Here is a 16,305-nt window from a genome sequence, read left to right as displayed (position 1 = left end):
CATGAAAGGGCTGGAGTGAAACCACTCACTGCCTTCCATTACCTGATAACTCTCCTCTATTCTTATTTAATTCCTCTGTTCTCGTTTCAGTGTGCTGCCTGCTGCTTCTATTGAGCCATAATGCCTCTTCATTACACGACTGGCTTCTATTGAAAGCTCTACAATGATTTTGCTCTACTCTTTTATCCACTCTCTACTCCTTCTCCACATTAGTTGATTTGTGCCAGTTGCCTTTTGTCTCCACAGTGGTTCTGGCAACGCAAGTTGTTTGCATATTTGAACTGATCTGACTGCTTTGTTCCTCTGGACCTCTTGTTTTACTTTGTTGATTTGAGAAATTAATTTATCTCACCTGATCTTTTTCTATCTTTCACCTTCTCCAATTCAGGTTTTTATCTCTCTATATATCGCCTGTCTTATTTTACATCTCTATCTCTCCCTGCCCTGTCTACTTTCCTCTTGCTACTTGTATTCCCCACTGACTCTGCCTTTTCTCATTTTTTTTAACACCCTGTGGTTTCATTCCATGCTGTGGAAATGACAAACTGTCAGCTCCACAGAGAGAGGGAGAACAAAAGGTCTGCAGCTGGTATCTGGACACAGCTGGACTTTCGTGGCGACCTCTACACCAGATGGGCATGGCAGATTGCACTGAGCTCACTGCAACCAGCGGCTCATTTGTACTGATTGTCTGGTTCTCAGACAATGAATCATAATGACTTTGGTGATCACCAGCTTTTCCCTGTAACACCATCAGTGCCATGAAAACTGTGTTTTGAGGTCTTATTTTCACTGTTTTTACACATCACTGTAGTCACCAAAACAATTGCAAAGGTCTGTGAACATCACTGTCAGCAGTAAGCCTTTATTTTATAGCGAACCTGTCTGTGCACACAGCTAACAGTACATTAGGTCAATGTTAAACCAAAAAGTTTGTCTGTAAAGCATGACGGACATTTGAAACAGCTGTACATGTGACTTTTTTTTATTTATTTATTTTTTTATAAATTTCAATTTTCAAGTGATTTCACTTTGTAATCATGGGGTATTGTGTGTTGAATTTTGAGGTAAAAAATGAATTGAATACATTTTGAAATAAGGCTGTAACAAAAAAGTGAAGCGCTGTGAATACTTTCCGGAAGCACTGTATGTGTCTGGCTAGTGTACATAATCAGTGGTTCTAATGTAATTAACACAACATATGGAAGAACACTGGTCATTTATGGATTTATGAATACTTCATGAAAACCTATGGGCTTTATCATCCATCAAAGTTTTGAAATAACATAGATCCAAAGTCAGGGCACTATAACTGTTTAGTCTTTTGTTAGACTTTGGACTTACTCACTTCTACCTAATGCTCAGAAACAAGGCAGAGCCCTCTAACAATCCAATCTTTACATTTCAAACCCCAAGTCATGAAAAACTGTCCATTAGTTCACAGGAATCAACAGCTTTCGTGACAGCTGCGCTTGCGCTGCATCCTCTCTCCAGTCCGGCCTGTCAGACTGAATAAGCTTTATTTAAAAGTCAGTCTACAGATGGACAACTCAGAGGAGCTGCTTCGGAGCTCCCTGGGCGCCTTGTTAAAGATCAGTGAAGGTTAACTGTTGCACTGTTGACAGATCAGAATAACACCGGGCAACTGGCCAGCCCCCCCCCCCCCCACACACACACACACACACAGAACTGATTAAGCAAAAAAAAAATAAAAACAGTATAGTTACAGATTGCAAGAACGCACATGCAATTCCATACATTTCTACACCACCATTCTTCACTCATAAAGATACAACAAAAACACACAGACATTCACAACAGCCACTCATTACAATGGTATTTTCAATGTTGTTGAAAGATAGTATGTGTGTGTGTGTGTGTGTGTGTGTGCTTGTTCCTCAATACCTGCTTATTCAGGTTGGCCTGAGGCACACTGTTATCTGTACCCTGTGGGGTTGTTGGAGATATAACTGCTACACACACGCACACACACACACGCAGACACACACACACACACTCATGAACACACACATGGGAATAGCAGCTGTCCTGCCCCCCACTGTGTGAGAGGCAGGCTCATTTTCCCACCCAGTGGTTAGCCTCTTGCTTAAGGGAACCGGCACATCACAGAGCCTCGGGCAAATACCTGTACACACACATACAAACACGTGCGCGCGCGCACACACACACACACACACACACACACACACACACACACACACACACACACACACGTCTATGAAATCAGGAAATCATTCCTATCCCTACAGGAAAGAGAGAGCAACCGGGACACTGCCGATGTCAACCTGCCAACATTCATTTTTTGAAAACAAAGGCAATGAAACGTCAGTCAGAGCAGTTTGTCAGGAAGAAATTAGAGAAAGAAAGTAGAGGGAACAATGTCAGTCACCATCAAACAGACTCACACTAGCAAACACAGAGGAATCCTACCGTGAGCATCGCGGTAGTAAGCATGCGTGACACTCCGAAAACGCTCCTGACCAGCAGTGTCCCAAATCTGAAAAAGAACAACAAGAGCACATCAAAATATTGAGCAAGACTCTGTGAAGCCACTTTTATTTGATTCTCTAAACTCCTCTCCTGAACAACAACACTGTCCACAATTACCAGACATAACTACAGCTCATTTCTACACATGCCAAAGGGGTGTATGGGACTGTAGCAGGAGCGACTCAGCTTTTAGTCTGCAGGGTGTTGTGTTCTTTTTAGCCTTTCAAAACAAGAAATTTAAAAGCAAAAATATAAGGCATGGATTTAACATTGTGTTTATTTGCTCTAGTGCAAGGTGCAATCATTAGCAGGTCCACCTCGCTACAAACAGTGGTAACCTAATGTTACCTCTACGGTCAGCATATCATTAGCTCCATTAGTTTGTAGCTATCATTAGCAGCACTTTGAGGGATTTTGGGAAGGTAACACCCAGGAAACCCACCCCCATAACGACAAAGCAAAATCTTTAAATTTTAGCAAATTTTTACAAATGTATTCATCAGGAAAAATTGAAATGTCACATTACCTTAATAAGATATAAATAAAATGATAAAATGGCCAATTTTTTAATGGTCTCTTTTAATACATCTATGTGAAATCAAGAGCCGCTTATCTCAAAAATCATTTAGAAATGTAGTGGTAAATCTGTAACTGTTATCATTGCAAAATTGTGTATGTGTCATGAGAACATGGCTGAAATGTCTCAAAGAACAAAGATACAACAGGCACTGATAAGCAGCATATTGCTCGTAAACTGGAGTTAATTACACCTGCACCAGAATGTGCTTTGTATTGCAGGATATTACAGTGGCAGAGCCATTAGAAACATAATGACACTGACAACGATGACTGTGGATGTTATAAAGGGCATTTACATATTTATCTGACCCCATGTTACTCCAATTGCTGTTTCACACTGGCGTAACTACATGTGTTTCAATGATTCTGCTCTCATTTTTACACTTGTATTTTCCTCCTCACCGTCTTCTCATAAAATCTTTGTTTGCCATTTAGATTAAAATAAATCTCTCTCTCAGAGAGATAGAGACCCCCCCCCAAAAAAGTTGGGACAATGTGTAAAATGGAAATAAAAACAGAATGTAGTGATTTGCAAATCCTGTAAACCTATACTTAACTGAAAGTTGAAGAAAAACAATATATCAAATGTTGAAATGCTGAAACTTTATTGTTTTATGAAAAACATATGCTCAATTTGAATTTGATGCCACCAACACATTTCAAAAAAGTTGGGACAGGGGCAACAGAAGACTGGAAAAGTTGTGTAATGCGAAAAAAAACCAAAAAAAAAAACACCTGGTTGAATATCTCACAACTAATTAAGTCAATTGGCAACAGGTCAGTAGACCTCTCCCATAGAGGCTCTTTTTATAGACTGCGTAGGCGAATAGTGCAAAAGTTTAAGAATAATGTCCCTCAACATAAAATTGCAAAGAATTTGGGAATTTGAGCATCTTTGGTTCGTAATATCATTAAATGGTTCAGAGAATCCAAAGAAATCTCTGTAGGCAAAGGGACAAAGCTGAAAACCAATATTGGATGGCTGTGATCTTCGGGTCCTCAGGCAGCTGCATTAAAAACAGATATGATTCTATAGTGAAAATCACTGCATGGGGCTCGGGAACACTTCCAAAAACCATTGTCTGTGAACACATTTCTTTGCTGAGTCCACAAATACAGGTTGAAACTCTAGCATGCAACGAAGAAACCATATATAAACATGATCCAGAAACATCGCCAACTTCACTGGGCCCAAGCTCATTTAAGATGGTCTGAGGTGAAATGGAAAACTGTCCTGTGGTCTGACAAATCAAAATTTCAAATTCTTTTTGGAAATCATGGACACTGTGTCCTCTGGGCTACAGAGGAGAGGGACCATCCAACTTGTTATCAGAGCACAGCTCAAAAGCCAGTATACATGATGGTATGGGGGTGCATTAGTGCCCATGGCTTGGGTAGCTTGCACAACTGGGAAGGCACCATTAATGTTGAACAGTATATACATGTTTTGGTGCAACATATGCTGCCATCTAGACAGTGACGTTTTCAGAGAAGGCCTTGCATATTTCAGCACTGCATTCTGCATGTATTATGACGGCATGGCTCTGTAGTAAAAGAGTCCAGATGCTAAACTGGCCTGCCTGCAGTCCAGACCTGTCACCCATGGAAAAAATTTGGTCCATCATAAAACAAAAATACGACAAAAGAGACCTGGAACTTTTGAGCAGTCGAAATCCTACATCAGACAATAATGGGACAACAATTCACTTTCAAAACTCCAGCAACTGATCTCCACAGCTCCCAAACGTTAAAGAGTGTTGTTAAAAGAAGAGGTGATGCAACACAGTGGTAAACATGCCCCTGTCCCAACTTTTCTGAAATGTGTTGCTGGCATCAAATTCAAACTGAGCATATATTTTTCATAAAACGATACATTTTCTCAGTTTCAACATTTGATATGTTGTCTTTGTTCTACTTTAAGTTAAATATAGGTTTACATGATTTGCACATCATTGCATTCCGTTTTTATTTCCATTTTACACAGTGTCCCAACTTTTTTGGAAACAGGGTTGCACACAACTACATTACTTAAGTTAAAGAATAGAATACTGTTGGTCAAATATTACTTCAAATCAGGTGAAAGTTGCTCAGTCAAATAAGAGTACTTGCTTTTGAAAATACTTAAGTATTCAAAAGTACATTTACTTCATGTCAGTGCATTTAAAGAACCTAATGACTGAAAGAACCTGAATGCACTGACATATTTTAGAACCTGCAGAATAAAAAGCTTTTAGAATATGACACCAAGCCAATAGAAACAAACATAACAACACAACTGAATCATCAAAAGTACAGCCAACTAGTGCAAGCTGTCTGGAATATACCTTACATACCTCAACATGCTTTCTCAAGTTGGTGAATTTTTATAGGCAGTGATGGAATTTGATTGCAGCAAATGCAGCAAATATATAAACCTAGTAGGACTGGGTACCGAGCTTCGATATATTTGTGGCACCAGCCGAAATGCTTCGATCCTACCAAGCACTGAAAAATGAATTAGGTTTCAGTGCCAAGTTTCGATAGCATTAAATCTCAGCGTCTGTGAGCCAATAAGCATGCAGTATACTTGTGTCAAGCTCTTAAGTCACTGGTGATTGGCTGTCTAACGTAACGTTACACAAACAGATCATAGAGGCTTGCCCTGAAGGGAAGAAAAATGCCCAGAAACAAATTTGTGAACTGGCTCACACATGTGTATGTTTTCACCACATATTTGGGCATAGTGTGACAAAATGCCTAAGAAATCAAAAGTGTGGCTCCATTTTATTAAGCTCGATACCAGTAGAGTACATACATATGTGCAAAGGTAGTAAAGTGCAAGTAATGTGCAAAGGACTGCAACATGACAAATTTGATGAAGCACTTAACTTTGCACGGCACCTCCTTCATCACCACTGGATTCCTCGTCATCTGATATTACTGAGGACAGCACAGTGGCTGTGTTTGTAGCAGGCAAGCTAACATTTAGCCAACAAATTCAGCTAACTTGTATACTGATGTTTAGGCCACCTAAATTAACATGGACGCAGCGCCAATGACAAACTGGGATGTAGCGTTATCTGGAATATTGTTTGATTACAGCCCATTTAGCTCATTATATGGCTATATAGTTAGCTAGGTAAATCAAAAGATGAAATGCATTAAGATTGACTGTTACTGACCAACTTTATCTAATATACAGTTGGTTTGCTTGTGCTTGTCTGTTGACTTGTCCTAGCTAAACAGCAGTTATCTTTTTTTTCTCTTCACAATTAGCCCTTTGCCTCTGTTATCTATTGTTGTTGTTGTTGAAATTGATTTAAAAACACTGTTATTGAAAAAAAGTATCGTTCAGGAACCAGTGTTGAAATCAAGGTATCGGTACTGATATCGAAAAATTTTGCTCGATACCCAGCTCTAAAAACTGGCTTTATTTCAAAAATTTTAAACATGGTCTTAAGGCTGTGGTGCTCTGGTGAAGAATCTTTTCCCTCATCTAGCCTAGCCAGTCTAGGCCATGCCAAGTTCAAACTGTTCAAAAAAGCAGCAAGCACAACATGACTGACAGTTGGCTGTGATTGGTTTTTCTCCTGTGATGAATACAGTGTATGGTCTATTACATTTTAGAAAATAAAAGAAAATTATTTGCACTGACTAAAAGCTTTGCTTCAAAGTAATGAGTACTTCCTAGAAATGTAGTGGAGTCAAAAGTACAATATTTGTCTTTTAAGTGTAGTGAAATAAAGGTTATAAGATTTTTTTTAAAAATGCTCAAGTAAAGTACAGATACTCAAAAAATATACTGAAGTGCAGTACTCAAGTAAATGTTCTTCATCACTATCCACCCCTGGTTTCCAGAAGCATCTGCAGCTGAAAAGGCTCTGACAAACCCACTGTACACTACTGCTCTTCAGTTACAGAGGCCACATCAGGCCTATTTGCGTAGAGGTTTGCCAAAACAGCAGCAGAGTGTCTGAGACATCAAAACAACATTATGACCTGTCATACTGTAATGTCCAAATTACTCCTCTCCATGCCACATTTTTAATAAGTTAAAACATATCTAAATGCCTGCATGTTTCATTAAACCTGTTCCTGGGATATCACCTGAAATATCACATCTGACAGACTGATGGATGAACATAGATCCATTAAAATGCAGAAAGTTGACAGGAGAGAGCGTTAGCGTTGCATAATTGAGGTGGAAAACTCATCAGACAGCATTTAATGCTGTCTTTGAACGACAAGGATTCATTGGCATCTCTGCCTGACTGTGTCTCTCGCTGATAACTTCCAGGCTTGATAATCTGATGGAAAGTCAGCTATTCCCCCTGGTGTCTTCAGTCAGGCAGAGCAGCAGGCTAATTGACTGGTAGAGATTAACCAAGGGCTCATTAAGTCATCGTTTGGGCTCCTTGGCCCTCCCACAGCAAGTAATGAAGATGTATGGGAGGTAGGTACACCATGGGAAACAGTTGCTGGTGATTTGGTATTAAAAAGAACACACACACACACACACACACATTCATAGAGATACATGATTTTCTTACCTGCAGCTTGACCTTTAAAGCATCAATGCTCATAACTTTATTCTGAAAGACATAAGAAAAAAACAAATTGCTGACATAATTGAAAATCTGCAGACACGAAATGCAAGCAACAGATGCATTAAAAACAAAGCTTTCAGGCCCTGCTGAAGGGGAATGCTCCTTCCTAAAAGGAAACAGAGTTTGGAAAGTAAGTCCTGCAGTGCATGGCAACGCTGATCTATCATTGTTGGCTTTTTATGACCACAGTTGGTGTAAGAAGGGCTTGGCCTCTGCCACGAGGCTCTCTTATATCACTGCGATATTGTTAGCACACTGTAATATCTATGGTTTAATGGCAATGAACAAATAACACACACGCGCACACACACACCTTTTGTTATGATGAAGACCTTTCTTTCAGGGTGTTGCATCATTTACCAACACCGCAGCTGCCAGGCAGTTTAGCATAGTACACACACTTGCACACATGCATGCACGCACACATGCATGCACACACACACACACACACACACACACACACTCTCTCTCTCTCTCTCTCTCTCTCTCTCTCTCTCTCTCTCTCTCTCTCTCTCCCTCTCTCCAATACCTCACAGATATCTTTTAGAGGAACGCAATTGATTGTAGGCATCTTTTGACACTATTAATGCTCAGCAGCTGCAACAGCTCCTGTATGTTTTCCAACTATTCTACTAGATAGATAGCAGATCTAACTTTGTCATCTATCATTACAGGGGATGTGATAATACTGGCAAACAAGATTGATGAGCACAGTGCCTTAGTCAGGACCCAGTGAGAATATCAGCAACTCTATTGTGTTTCACAGAGATTCTGGCAAATATGCCTCATGGAGGCAGGTTTCCAACTGGTGCACATGCAAAAACTGGTTTTCAATGCATTTTAAACATGTACTGTTATCCTGCTCTGAAATGTCTGAAATCCAGCACACATCTCTGTCCACCAAATGCTTGCTGTGATGCTAATGCTGTGTCTGTGCCTTGATGATGATCCCCTGGGTACTTCATACATTTACTCCATCCTGACAACCATCCGACACCTGCCTCTTAGGACAGAGAGGAACAGGGTGGTAGGTAGGTGGGCTCCCTTTCTGCATGCAAATGCAGAACAGCAGCACACACTTTAATGTTCCTTTGTTGATGAGACCACAGAATTTGGTATTCAGTTACGTGCTTTGAGGTCTCTGTGGGGCGAAAGATGAAGACCTTGGAGGAGCTCAACGACTGCATAAGCAGATTCAGTAGTTTGTGGTGCTGAAGAAGACAAATGCTTTAAGAACTGGGAGTAGAGAGGAAAATTCAGAAATCTGAATATTAAAAATAACAATTAAAAATTAAAATTGACCATTTGTGAAATTCCTCCCCTGCACAGCAATTGTCCAATCTTAGCTTAGCTTAGTAACCATGACTAGGTATAGCAGCCACTATCACTGTAAACTGCAACAACACAATTATGGGGCAGTTTGTTGAACAGGCAATAACACCTGAGAATTCAGAATCTTTCATAAGTCACCAAGGCAGTTTCTCTATCTGTACCTTTCACACCTACAACTATAAAGACACATTTTAAAAGCTGCACAGCGCACTTCATCAACACCCTACTGAAACAACTATTTTAAACTATATGTGTTTGAAGTGCATGCTTAGAATATTTCTACATGTATGTCCCTCTCTACAGACCCATTAATGTGAATACAAACACTTTTTGTAGATCATGTGCTTAAGCTGCAATATTAACACACCCTGAGACTATGCATAGCTTGGGGAAATAAACTGTGGCAAAATGGTTTTGCATTGTCTCTTAGGTAAGGAGTGGAAACATGCTGACCACGAGTTCAGTCACCGTTCTATCAACCTTTGTGCACATTTAAAGAGTAGCAGGAGATGAAAACCAACCCTTATACTTTCAGTATAGCTGATACGAAACCAGCACAACAAGAATAATGAATATGACATAGGTTTGGATGAAATCTAAACACCATTAACCCCAAATTTTCCTGCGGTATATAGTAATACCAACTGATTACCAGCTGATTAAAATCACACTGTAGGTCTTTAAAGGAGCCACCAATCGCTGCTATACCGTTTCCTGCCACAAGGTGGCTTTAGTACACTTCAACTGTGTTTGCTTCTCAATACCTAGTTATTCTTTTGAAAAATAATATTGTTTACAAAAACTTATGTCATCTCTTTCAAACACTCTTAAGTGCTTATTGTAGCCTATCTATGCATAAATTGTGCATATATATATATAGATGGCAATAAAACGGACACTGTTGCTATTTTCAAATATTTCTCCCACACATTCGCCAACTCCATTTATACAACCCCACTTCCAAAAAAGTTGGGACAATATGTAAAATGTAAATAAAAACAGAATTCAATGATGTGCAAATCATGTAAATCCATATTCAATTGAAAATATATCAAAGACAAGACATCAAATGAAAAATATATGCTCAGTTTGAATTTGATGCCAGCAACATGTTTCAAAAAAGTTGGCACATGGGCATGTTTACCACTGTATTGCATCACCTCTTCTTTTAACAACACTCCTTAAACGTTTGTGAGCTGAGGAGATCAGTTGCTGAAGTGCTGAAAGTGAAATGTCCCATTATTGTCTGATGTAGGATTTCAGCTGCTCAACTGTTCGGGGTCTCCTTTGTTGTATTTTTTGTTTCATGATGCACCAAATGTGTTCCATGGGTGACAGGTCTGGAATGCAGGCAGGCCAGTTTAGCTTCTGGAATGTTCTACTACAGATCCATGTTGTTGTAATATGCTCAGAATGCAGTTTGGCATTGTCTTGCTGAAATATGCAAGGCCTTCTCTGAAAACGGCACTGTGTGGATGGCAGCATATGTTGCTCCAAAACATATACTGTTCAGCATTAATGCTGCCTTCCCAGATGTGCAAGCTAGCTAAGCCATGGGCACTAACGCACCCCCATACCATCATGGATGCTGGCTTTTGAGCTGTGCTCTGATAACAAGTTGGATGGTCCCTCTCCTCTTGAGGCCGGAGGACATAGAATCAGAATCAGAATCAGAATCAGAATCAGAATCAGAATCAGAATCAGAATCAGTTTTATTGCCAAGTATGTTTCCACATACAAGGAATTTGTTTTGGTGATTGGTGCAATTGGAGGTTCTTGGAGGTTCTTGTAAACAACAGGTTTACACAGTTTTAGTTTCTGCCTGTATGTGGGAATCAGAGTGGCCCAGTGCAGCCCGGGGGACGGCGTGATAAGCACCACTGATTGTGGTGTAACAGTGGTTCAGAGTGTTCCCCTCTCTGGTCGGGCAATTAACAAACTGTCTGTATTTGGGCAGTTCGTGGCTGAGGTTACCTTTGTTAAAGTCACCAAGGACAATAATTATGGAGTCCGGGTTGGTCCGCTCCACACACAGTATCCGCTGTGGCCTGTTGTGGGATGTAAACACCGACCAGGATGAATGAGGGTCTGAATGAATAGCGTCTATGATTTCCAAAAAGAATTTGAAATTTTGATTTGTCAGACCACAGGACAGTTTTCCATTTGGCCTCAGACCATCGTAATTGAGCTTGGGCCAAGAGAAAATCAGCAACGTTTCTGGATCATGTTTAGATATGCTTTCTTCTTTGCATGGTAGAGTTCCAACCTGCATTTGTGGATGCAGCAATGAACTGTGTTCATAGACAATGGTTTTCGGAAGTGTTAGGCGGGAGCAAACCTGCAGCTAGCCAGTTCTACATGTGACTCAGCACAGTGTGTGCCAATCCCAAGAACAGAGAAATCCTAATTTATTAGGTCATTCCACTTCATGCTGCATCACCTGCACCAAAAGTTCCTTTGCTCATACATAGAGTTTCTGCAGACCCACAGGTGATGTTTGCAGCTTTAACGCCTTAAGCAATTGGCCCATTCACCAACAACATACTTTCCCTCATTCTTAATGCATTTCATCCATATTGCATGGGATATTGTAAGGTATAGTTACTTTACCTTACAAATGGGGAGCACTTAACAGCTCTTGAGTCTCATTTTGACTGCAATATAAACTGGAAAGAATAACTGCTCACAGGCAGCCTCTGGAAACAAACAATGAGGTTTTACAGTGCAGAACAGTTTATGCCCACAGAATGTTGGTTGAAACTGGTGGAGGGTTATAGATTGTAACTTTAATTAGTGATCTAACAAGCCATCAAGGTTTCCTCCCTCATTCCTGAAAAGCAGGTCACTGAAATCCACATGTATATTTTAGCCAACAAGGAAGGAACCATGAGTCCCTACTGGGTCAAGGCAATTGCACACTAACCCAGCACCAAAACTCACAAAAATGTGGGTAGTGTTGAGTTACAGCGCATAACCTTTGTTCAATTTCGCTATAAACCTTAGGCCATGCACAGGAAGACAACAACTCCCCCATTCATTTAAATGAACCCACTATCTTAGCAGTGGCAGTGTCACAGCATAAGCAGTTCAAGCAACAACACCAGGTCAAATTGTGATGTTATAATGACGACGACGTCTGACAAAATCCCAAAAGGAATATGCTCTAGCAGGTGAGCTACCAGGGCACAGCATAATAGGCAGAGTCTTAATTTGTCTCTCACACCGCTCCCAGCCTCTGTCCAGGATCCACAATACTTAAGCCTTCATTTACTGCCAACTCCAGAACGTAACAGACTTTTTTTTTTAGAGGTATGTCTAACTCCCTTGATTTTATATGTATAATTGGTCATTGGTTAGTATGAAGCCTTGTTACTGATGACCTCTCTCTCCTGCTCTCTTTGCTCTGTGTATCTTATGTTTAGTTATTCCTCTGCCTGATACATGGAAGAAAAGTAGTTTATTTGCTGTAATGGAGGCAAGACTCAGTGTATTGGAAATGCTCCTCCACTTCCCTGCAGTTCTAGAGCAGCTGGGAAACCAGAGTGGCTTAGTAGACTGCCTGTAGCAAGAGGTGTAGCCCTAAGCCCTTGGTTGGCATCCATACACCGTGCAGTCATGTACTAGCTTTATACCCAGTTTGGATAAAAGTCTCTAAATCTAGCGACAATGTACTAAGTAAGCAAACCCAGAAGACTGTAAACACCCTGCTAATAGAACCTGTTTGCACCAGAAACTCCAACTCAGTGACGAGGCACTCGGCTGACCAGTGGTCAAAATATCATCACTCAGTCAGTCTGTCAGTCAGTCAGCAACATTCAAGACATTTGGCTGGCCCCACTGTTGCAGTCCAGTCAAAAAAACACAAAGTCATCCAGAAAAAGCACAGCTTAATTTTGGCAAAAACGCAACTGTCCTCCCAAGGACAATAGAATCAGTTATTAGTGTCCCAAAATGAAATATGTTTAGGTTCCAGTGACAAAGCCCTCTAGCAATCAAGGTAATTAGCAAAGTAGTAAAAGAGGAAGTCAGGTGACATGGTTAAAGCGTGGCAAAATCTACAATGGGAGGAGGTTTGGTGAGGGTTAGGATGAGTAGATGGATGAGTAAACAAAAAATCTGACTTACTGTCAGCACAGGAGACTGCTGTTCATTGTCCATTTCCAAAAGACAGTAAACGTGGTTTATTTCAATTATGACTACAGTAACCATGACATCAGTCAGTGTTGTCACCTCAACACTACAATCTCAACTTGTGTTGTTTCCCAAGGATCCATCCTTGGCCCCTTCTCCTAAGAATTCCACTGGATACTAGTTTTAGAATTGATTTTAAGATTTTACTGATCACGTTTAAAGCGTTCAATGGCCAGGCTGTGCTCTGGTCCAAGCGTGTCAGATAATTGCACTGGGCTCAAGACTAAAGAGTGGGCTTTTTCAGTCAGGGCCCCTCAGCTCTGGAACTCCCTGCCTGAGGATGTGAGACTTGCAGAATCACTAACAACTTTTAAATCACTTTTTTTAAATGTATCTTTTTTTTTTCTTTTTTTTAAAAAAAGAAAAAGCCTTTTACTAATCATCATTTATTTATTCTTGTTTCCAATATGTTTTCTCTTTTCTAACTTATTGTTTCACCCTTTTATCTTTATTTAATTTATTGTCATTTATTGTTGGATTTTTGTTTTCTTTACTTTTAGTGGCCTGATTTTATGATGCTGGTGATTATTATTATTATTATTATTATTGCTGTTGTTGTTGTTGTTAAACATATCTATTTTTCAGCAGTGATTCAGAGACAAATTATGTCATCCAGGTCACACGGACAAGAGATCAGGAATCATTTAAAAATCAACAATGTATTTTGTTGTTTAATTTATAGGATTTGCTGCTATCAGCCTAGAGCTACAATAATGATTCTCCAAAGACACATGCAAATGTAAGCAAACATGCACAGAAAAGGGTGTTATGGGTAACTCCAGGTCATAAAGGCCAGAAGAGGACCTAACATGCACAGCAGGTAGTGTGAACCTGTCAAAAGCAAGCTGATTGGTTGATTCAACTTTTGCTGTGAGGCAGGTTTGAAAAATGTAATGTGTAATGTTAAACATGCTATACTACAGCCAAGTACAATGTCTCTGAACAACCCCGTGCATCTAAGCACACATGCATCCCAAGAAGCATGTTTCAGCCTGCCAGGTCCCTGAACTCCTCTTTACCAACAAGGACACCATTACCTTGGGTCAGGCAAAACTGCAGGGGTTCTTCTTATATAGCCTTTCCTAAGAGGTTTGGGGCATAAAAGGGCAATGGAATTCAGTATTTTCCCAAAAATTAGACATAATAATTACATAGTTAAACTGAACCAAAGGCAATATGTTTTGCATTATGTAACAGCATTGTGTAATGGACCAGGGGGAACCTGAGCTTGAATAAAAATTGCATTAGGTAAGATTTGCAGGTGCAGCCATTCCAAATCCATTTGCTACTGCACTTTGGCTCAATCTCAAGGCAGAACACTCTATTCAGCTGTCCAGGACCAGATGTTTTAGGGCTTTCAACCCTTACAAGTAACCAGTAATGCTTATTTGGAGTCACTGGAGCTTTGTTGCAATCTGCAGTTTATTTGGTTCTTTTATGCAACAGCCAAAGCTAAATGACAGTGTTAATGGCCGATGGGTGCAGCACTAACAGGGATTGAGGCAGGGGTGCTACAGTGACACACAGTGTTACTAATGTTTTATTTTACACTGGAGTAAAGATGTTAGCAGCACTGTGTGTAGGCTGGGTGTTTACATAACTGTGAGTCCACAACATCCTCCTGCAGAATGTTTCAGCTTTGATGTGGAATCTATCAACTATCAGTGGTGAGCAGATGGAAATATGTGAAGCAGCTTTTACGGAGAAATTAAACAATGGAAAAAATTTATTATTTTCCCAATGTGGTGTTGTACTCACACAGTCACGCTAGAAATAAATTAGGCGCATTACTCTTCTCTATAGCCTATATTATCATTTGTATCCTTTGTTGTATTAAACAATCTTTTAAATCCTGTTTATTTTAAGCATCACATAAATTAAACTGATTTGACTTGACCTTGTCAATAAAACCAGTCATTAGCACGTTGTTTTACCACCATCTTTTTCCAGCTCCATTATACTGTCTCAGTGAGTGTCTTTGTCACTATTATTCAACAAGATCATTGATTGAACTTGAAATACCATAAATAAAATATAACTAACTTTCTACAGCCATACTTAAGGTAGAGCAGTTCTTTAAGAAAGTCAGAATGTTATCATTCTTGCAGTTACAACCCTGCTTTAGCCTGTGTACTGTTTACCTTGTTTATTGTCCCTATTGTTATTTTAGCATATTAGTGTCATTTAGCATATTAACATTTGCTAATTTGCACTAAACAATGGGGCTGATGAGAATGACATTAGTTTTCATATTTTCATAAACCAAACTATTGGACAATTTTGATCTGATGATGATGATGAGGTGCCAGATGAAGTTAATAGCTCATCAAAGTAATTAGAATTTATCCTTAGGGGACACAGAATGTCTGTACCAAATTTCATGGCAATCCAGAAATCCAAAATAGCTGTCCAGACATTTCACTAAAAACTAAAAAAAGAGGATCACCAAAGTCATTAGGAGGCATCCTCTGGGGACCATGGATGTCTGTACAGATTTCTGTGGTAATCGACATAATGGTTGTTGAGGTATTTCAGTTTGGGTCGAAGCAGTGGACGAATCCAAAACCAATACTGCCATTCCTGGAACCTAAAATGATAATAATCTGCAGTTTCATTAAAACTGCATCTAAAGTCCTGAACCTTCTGTCTCACTGACCTACAAAAATAATAGAAATCTGGCATCTGTTTTTTCAGCTGTGTGACACACACAAGGAGGAGCATGAGAATTAAACACCTGTACACATGTAGACACAAACCCCTGCATGCAGTCAAAACAAATACTTTTGTCCCACCTCTGGAACTGTTACAGTAAATACTTTTGAAAATGGATCACTAGTCTTCACAAAATCTGTAGAAAACTGTTTTGTGTTTTGATCAAAACATTATTGAGCAAATACTGCAGCTGTAAGTCTAGATTTACTCCTGTAAGGACATAAATACATGAGAGCAAAGTGTGCTACAAGCATTCTAGATGTTAAAGTTGTTGGTTCTCTGTTTAAGGTGGAAAACTCACACACTCACACCTTAACCAAATACTATTCTAATCCTAATCACCATTCAAGATCAATTAAGCCTAAACCAAAATTCGGATGTAAATTTGCAGCCT

The 16,305-nt window shown here is 39.7% G+C and overlaps 1 protein-coding gene across 2 annotated transcripts in view; it reads right to left on the bottom strand.

Annotated features, from left to right (window-relative positions):
• LOC139608550 (ras-related protein Rab-26) overlaps positions 1-16,305 on the bottom strand; it is a 100,457-nt gene that overhangs the window by 49,242 nt on the left and 34,910 nt on the right. The window contains exons 3-4 of one of the 2 annotated variants that reach the window (XM_071462435.1): positions 7,620-7,661; positions 2,452-2,518 (exon numbers count right to left, since the gene is read on the bottom strand). In XM_071462435.1, coding sequence (XP_071318536.1) covers positions 2,452-2,518; positions 7,620-7,661 — 109 coding nt within the window. The remainder of the gene's footprint in view (positions 1-2,451; positions 2,519-7,619; positions 7,662-16,305) is intronic. The other variant, XM_071462436.1, reaches the window with a different exon arrangement.

The sequence above is a fragment of the Trachinotus anak genome, unplaced genomic scaffold (genome assembly GCF_046630095.1).
Source record: "Trachinotus anak isolate AG129_WGS33_773 ecotype Australia unplaced genomic scaffold, CSIRO_AGI_Tana_v1 ptg000025l, whole genome shotgun sequence".
Classification (NCBI taxonomy): domain Eukaryota; kingdom Metazoa; phylum Chordata; class Actinopteri; order Carangiformes; family Carangidae; genus Trachinotus; species Trachinotus anak.
The sequence above is the reverse complement of the archived record's forward strand: the minus strand, read 5'-3'. Positions and strand labels throughout refer to the sequence as shown.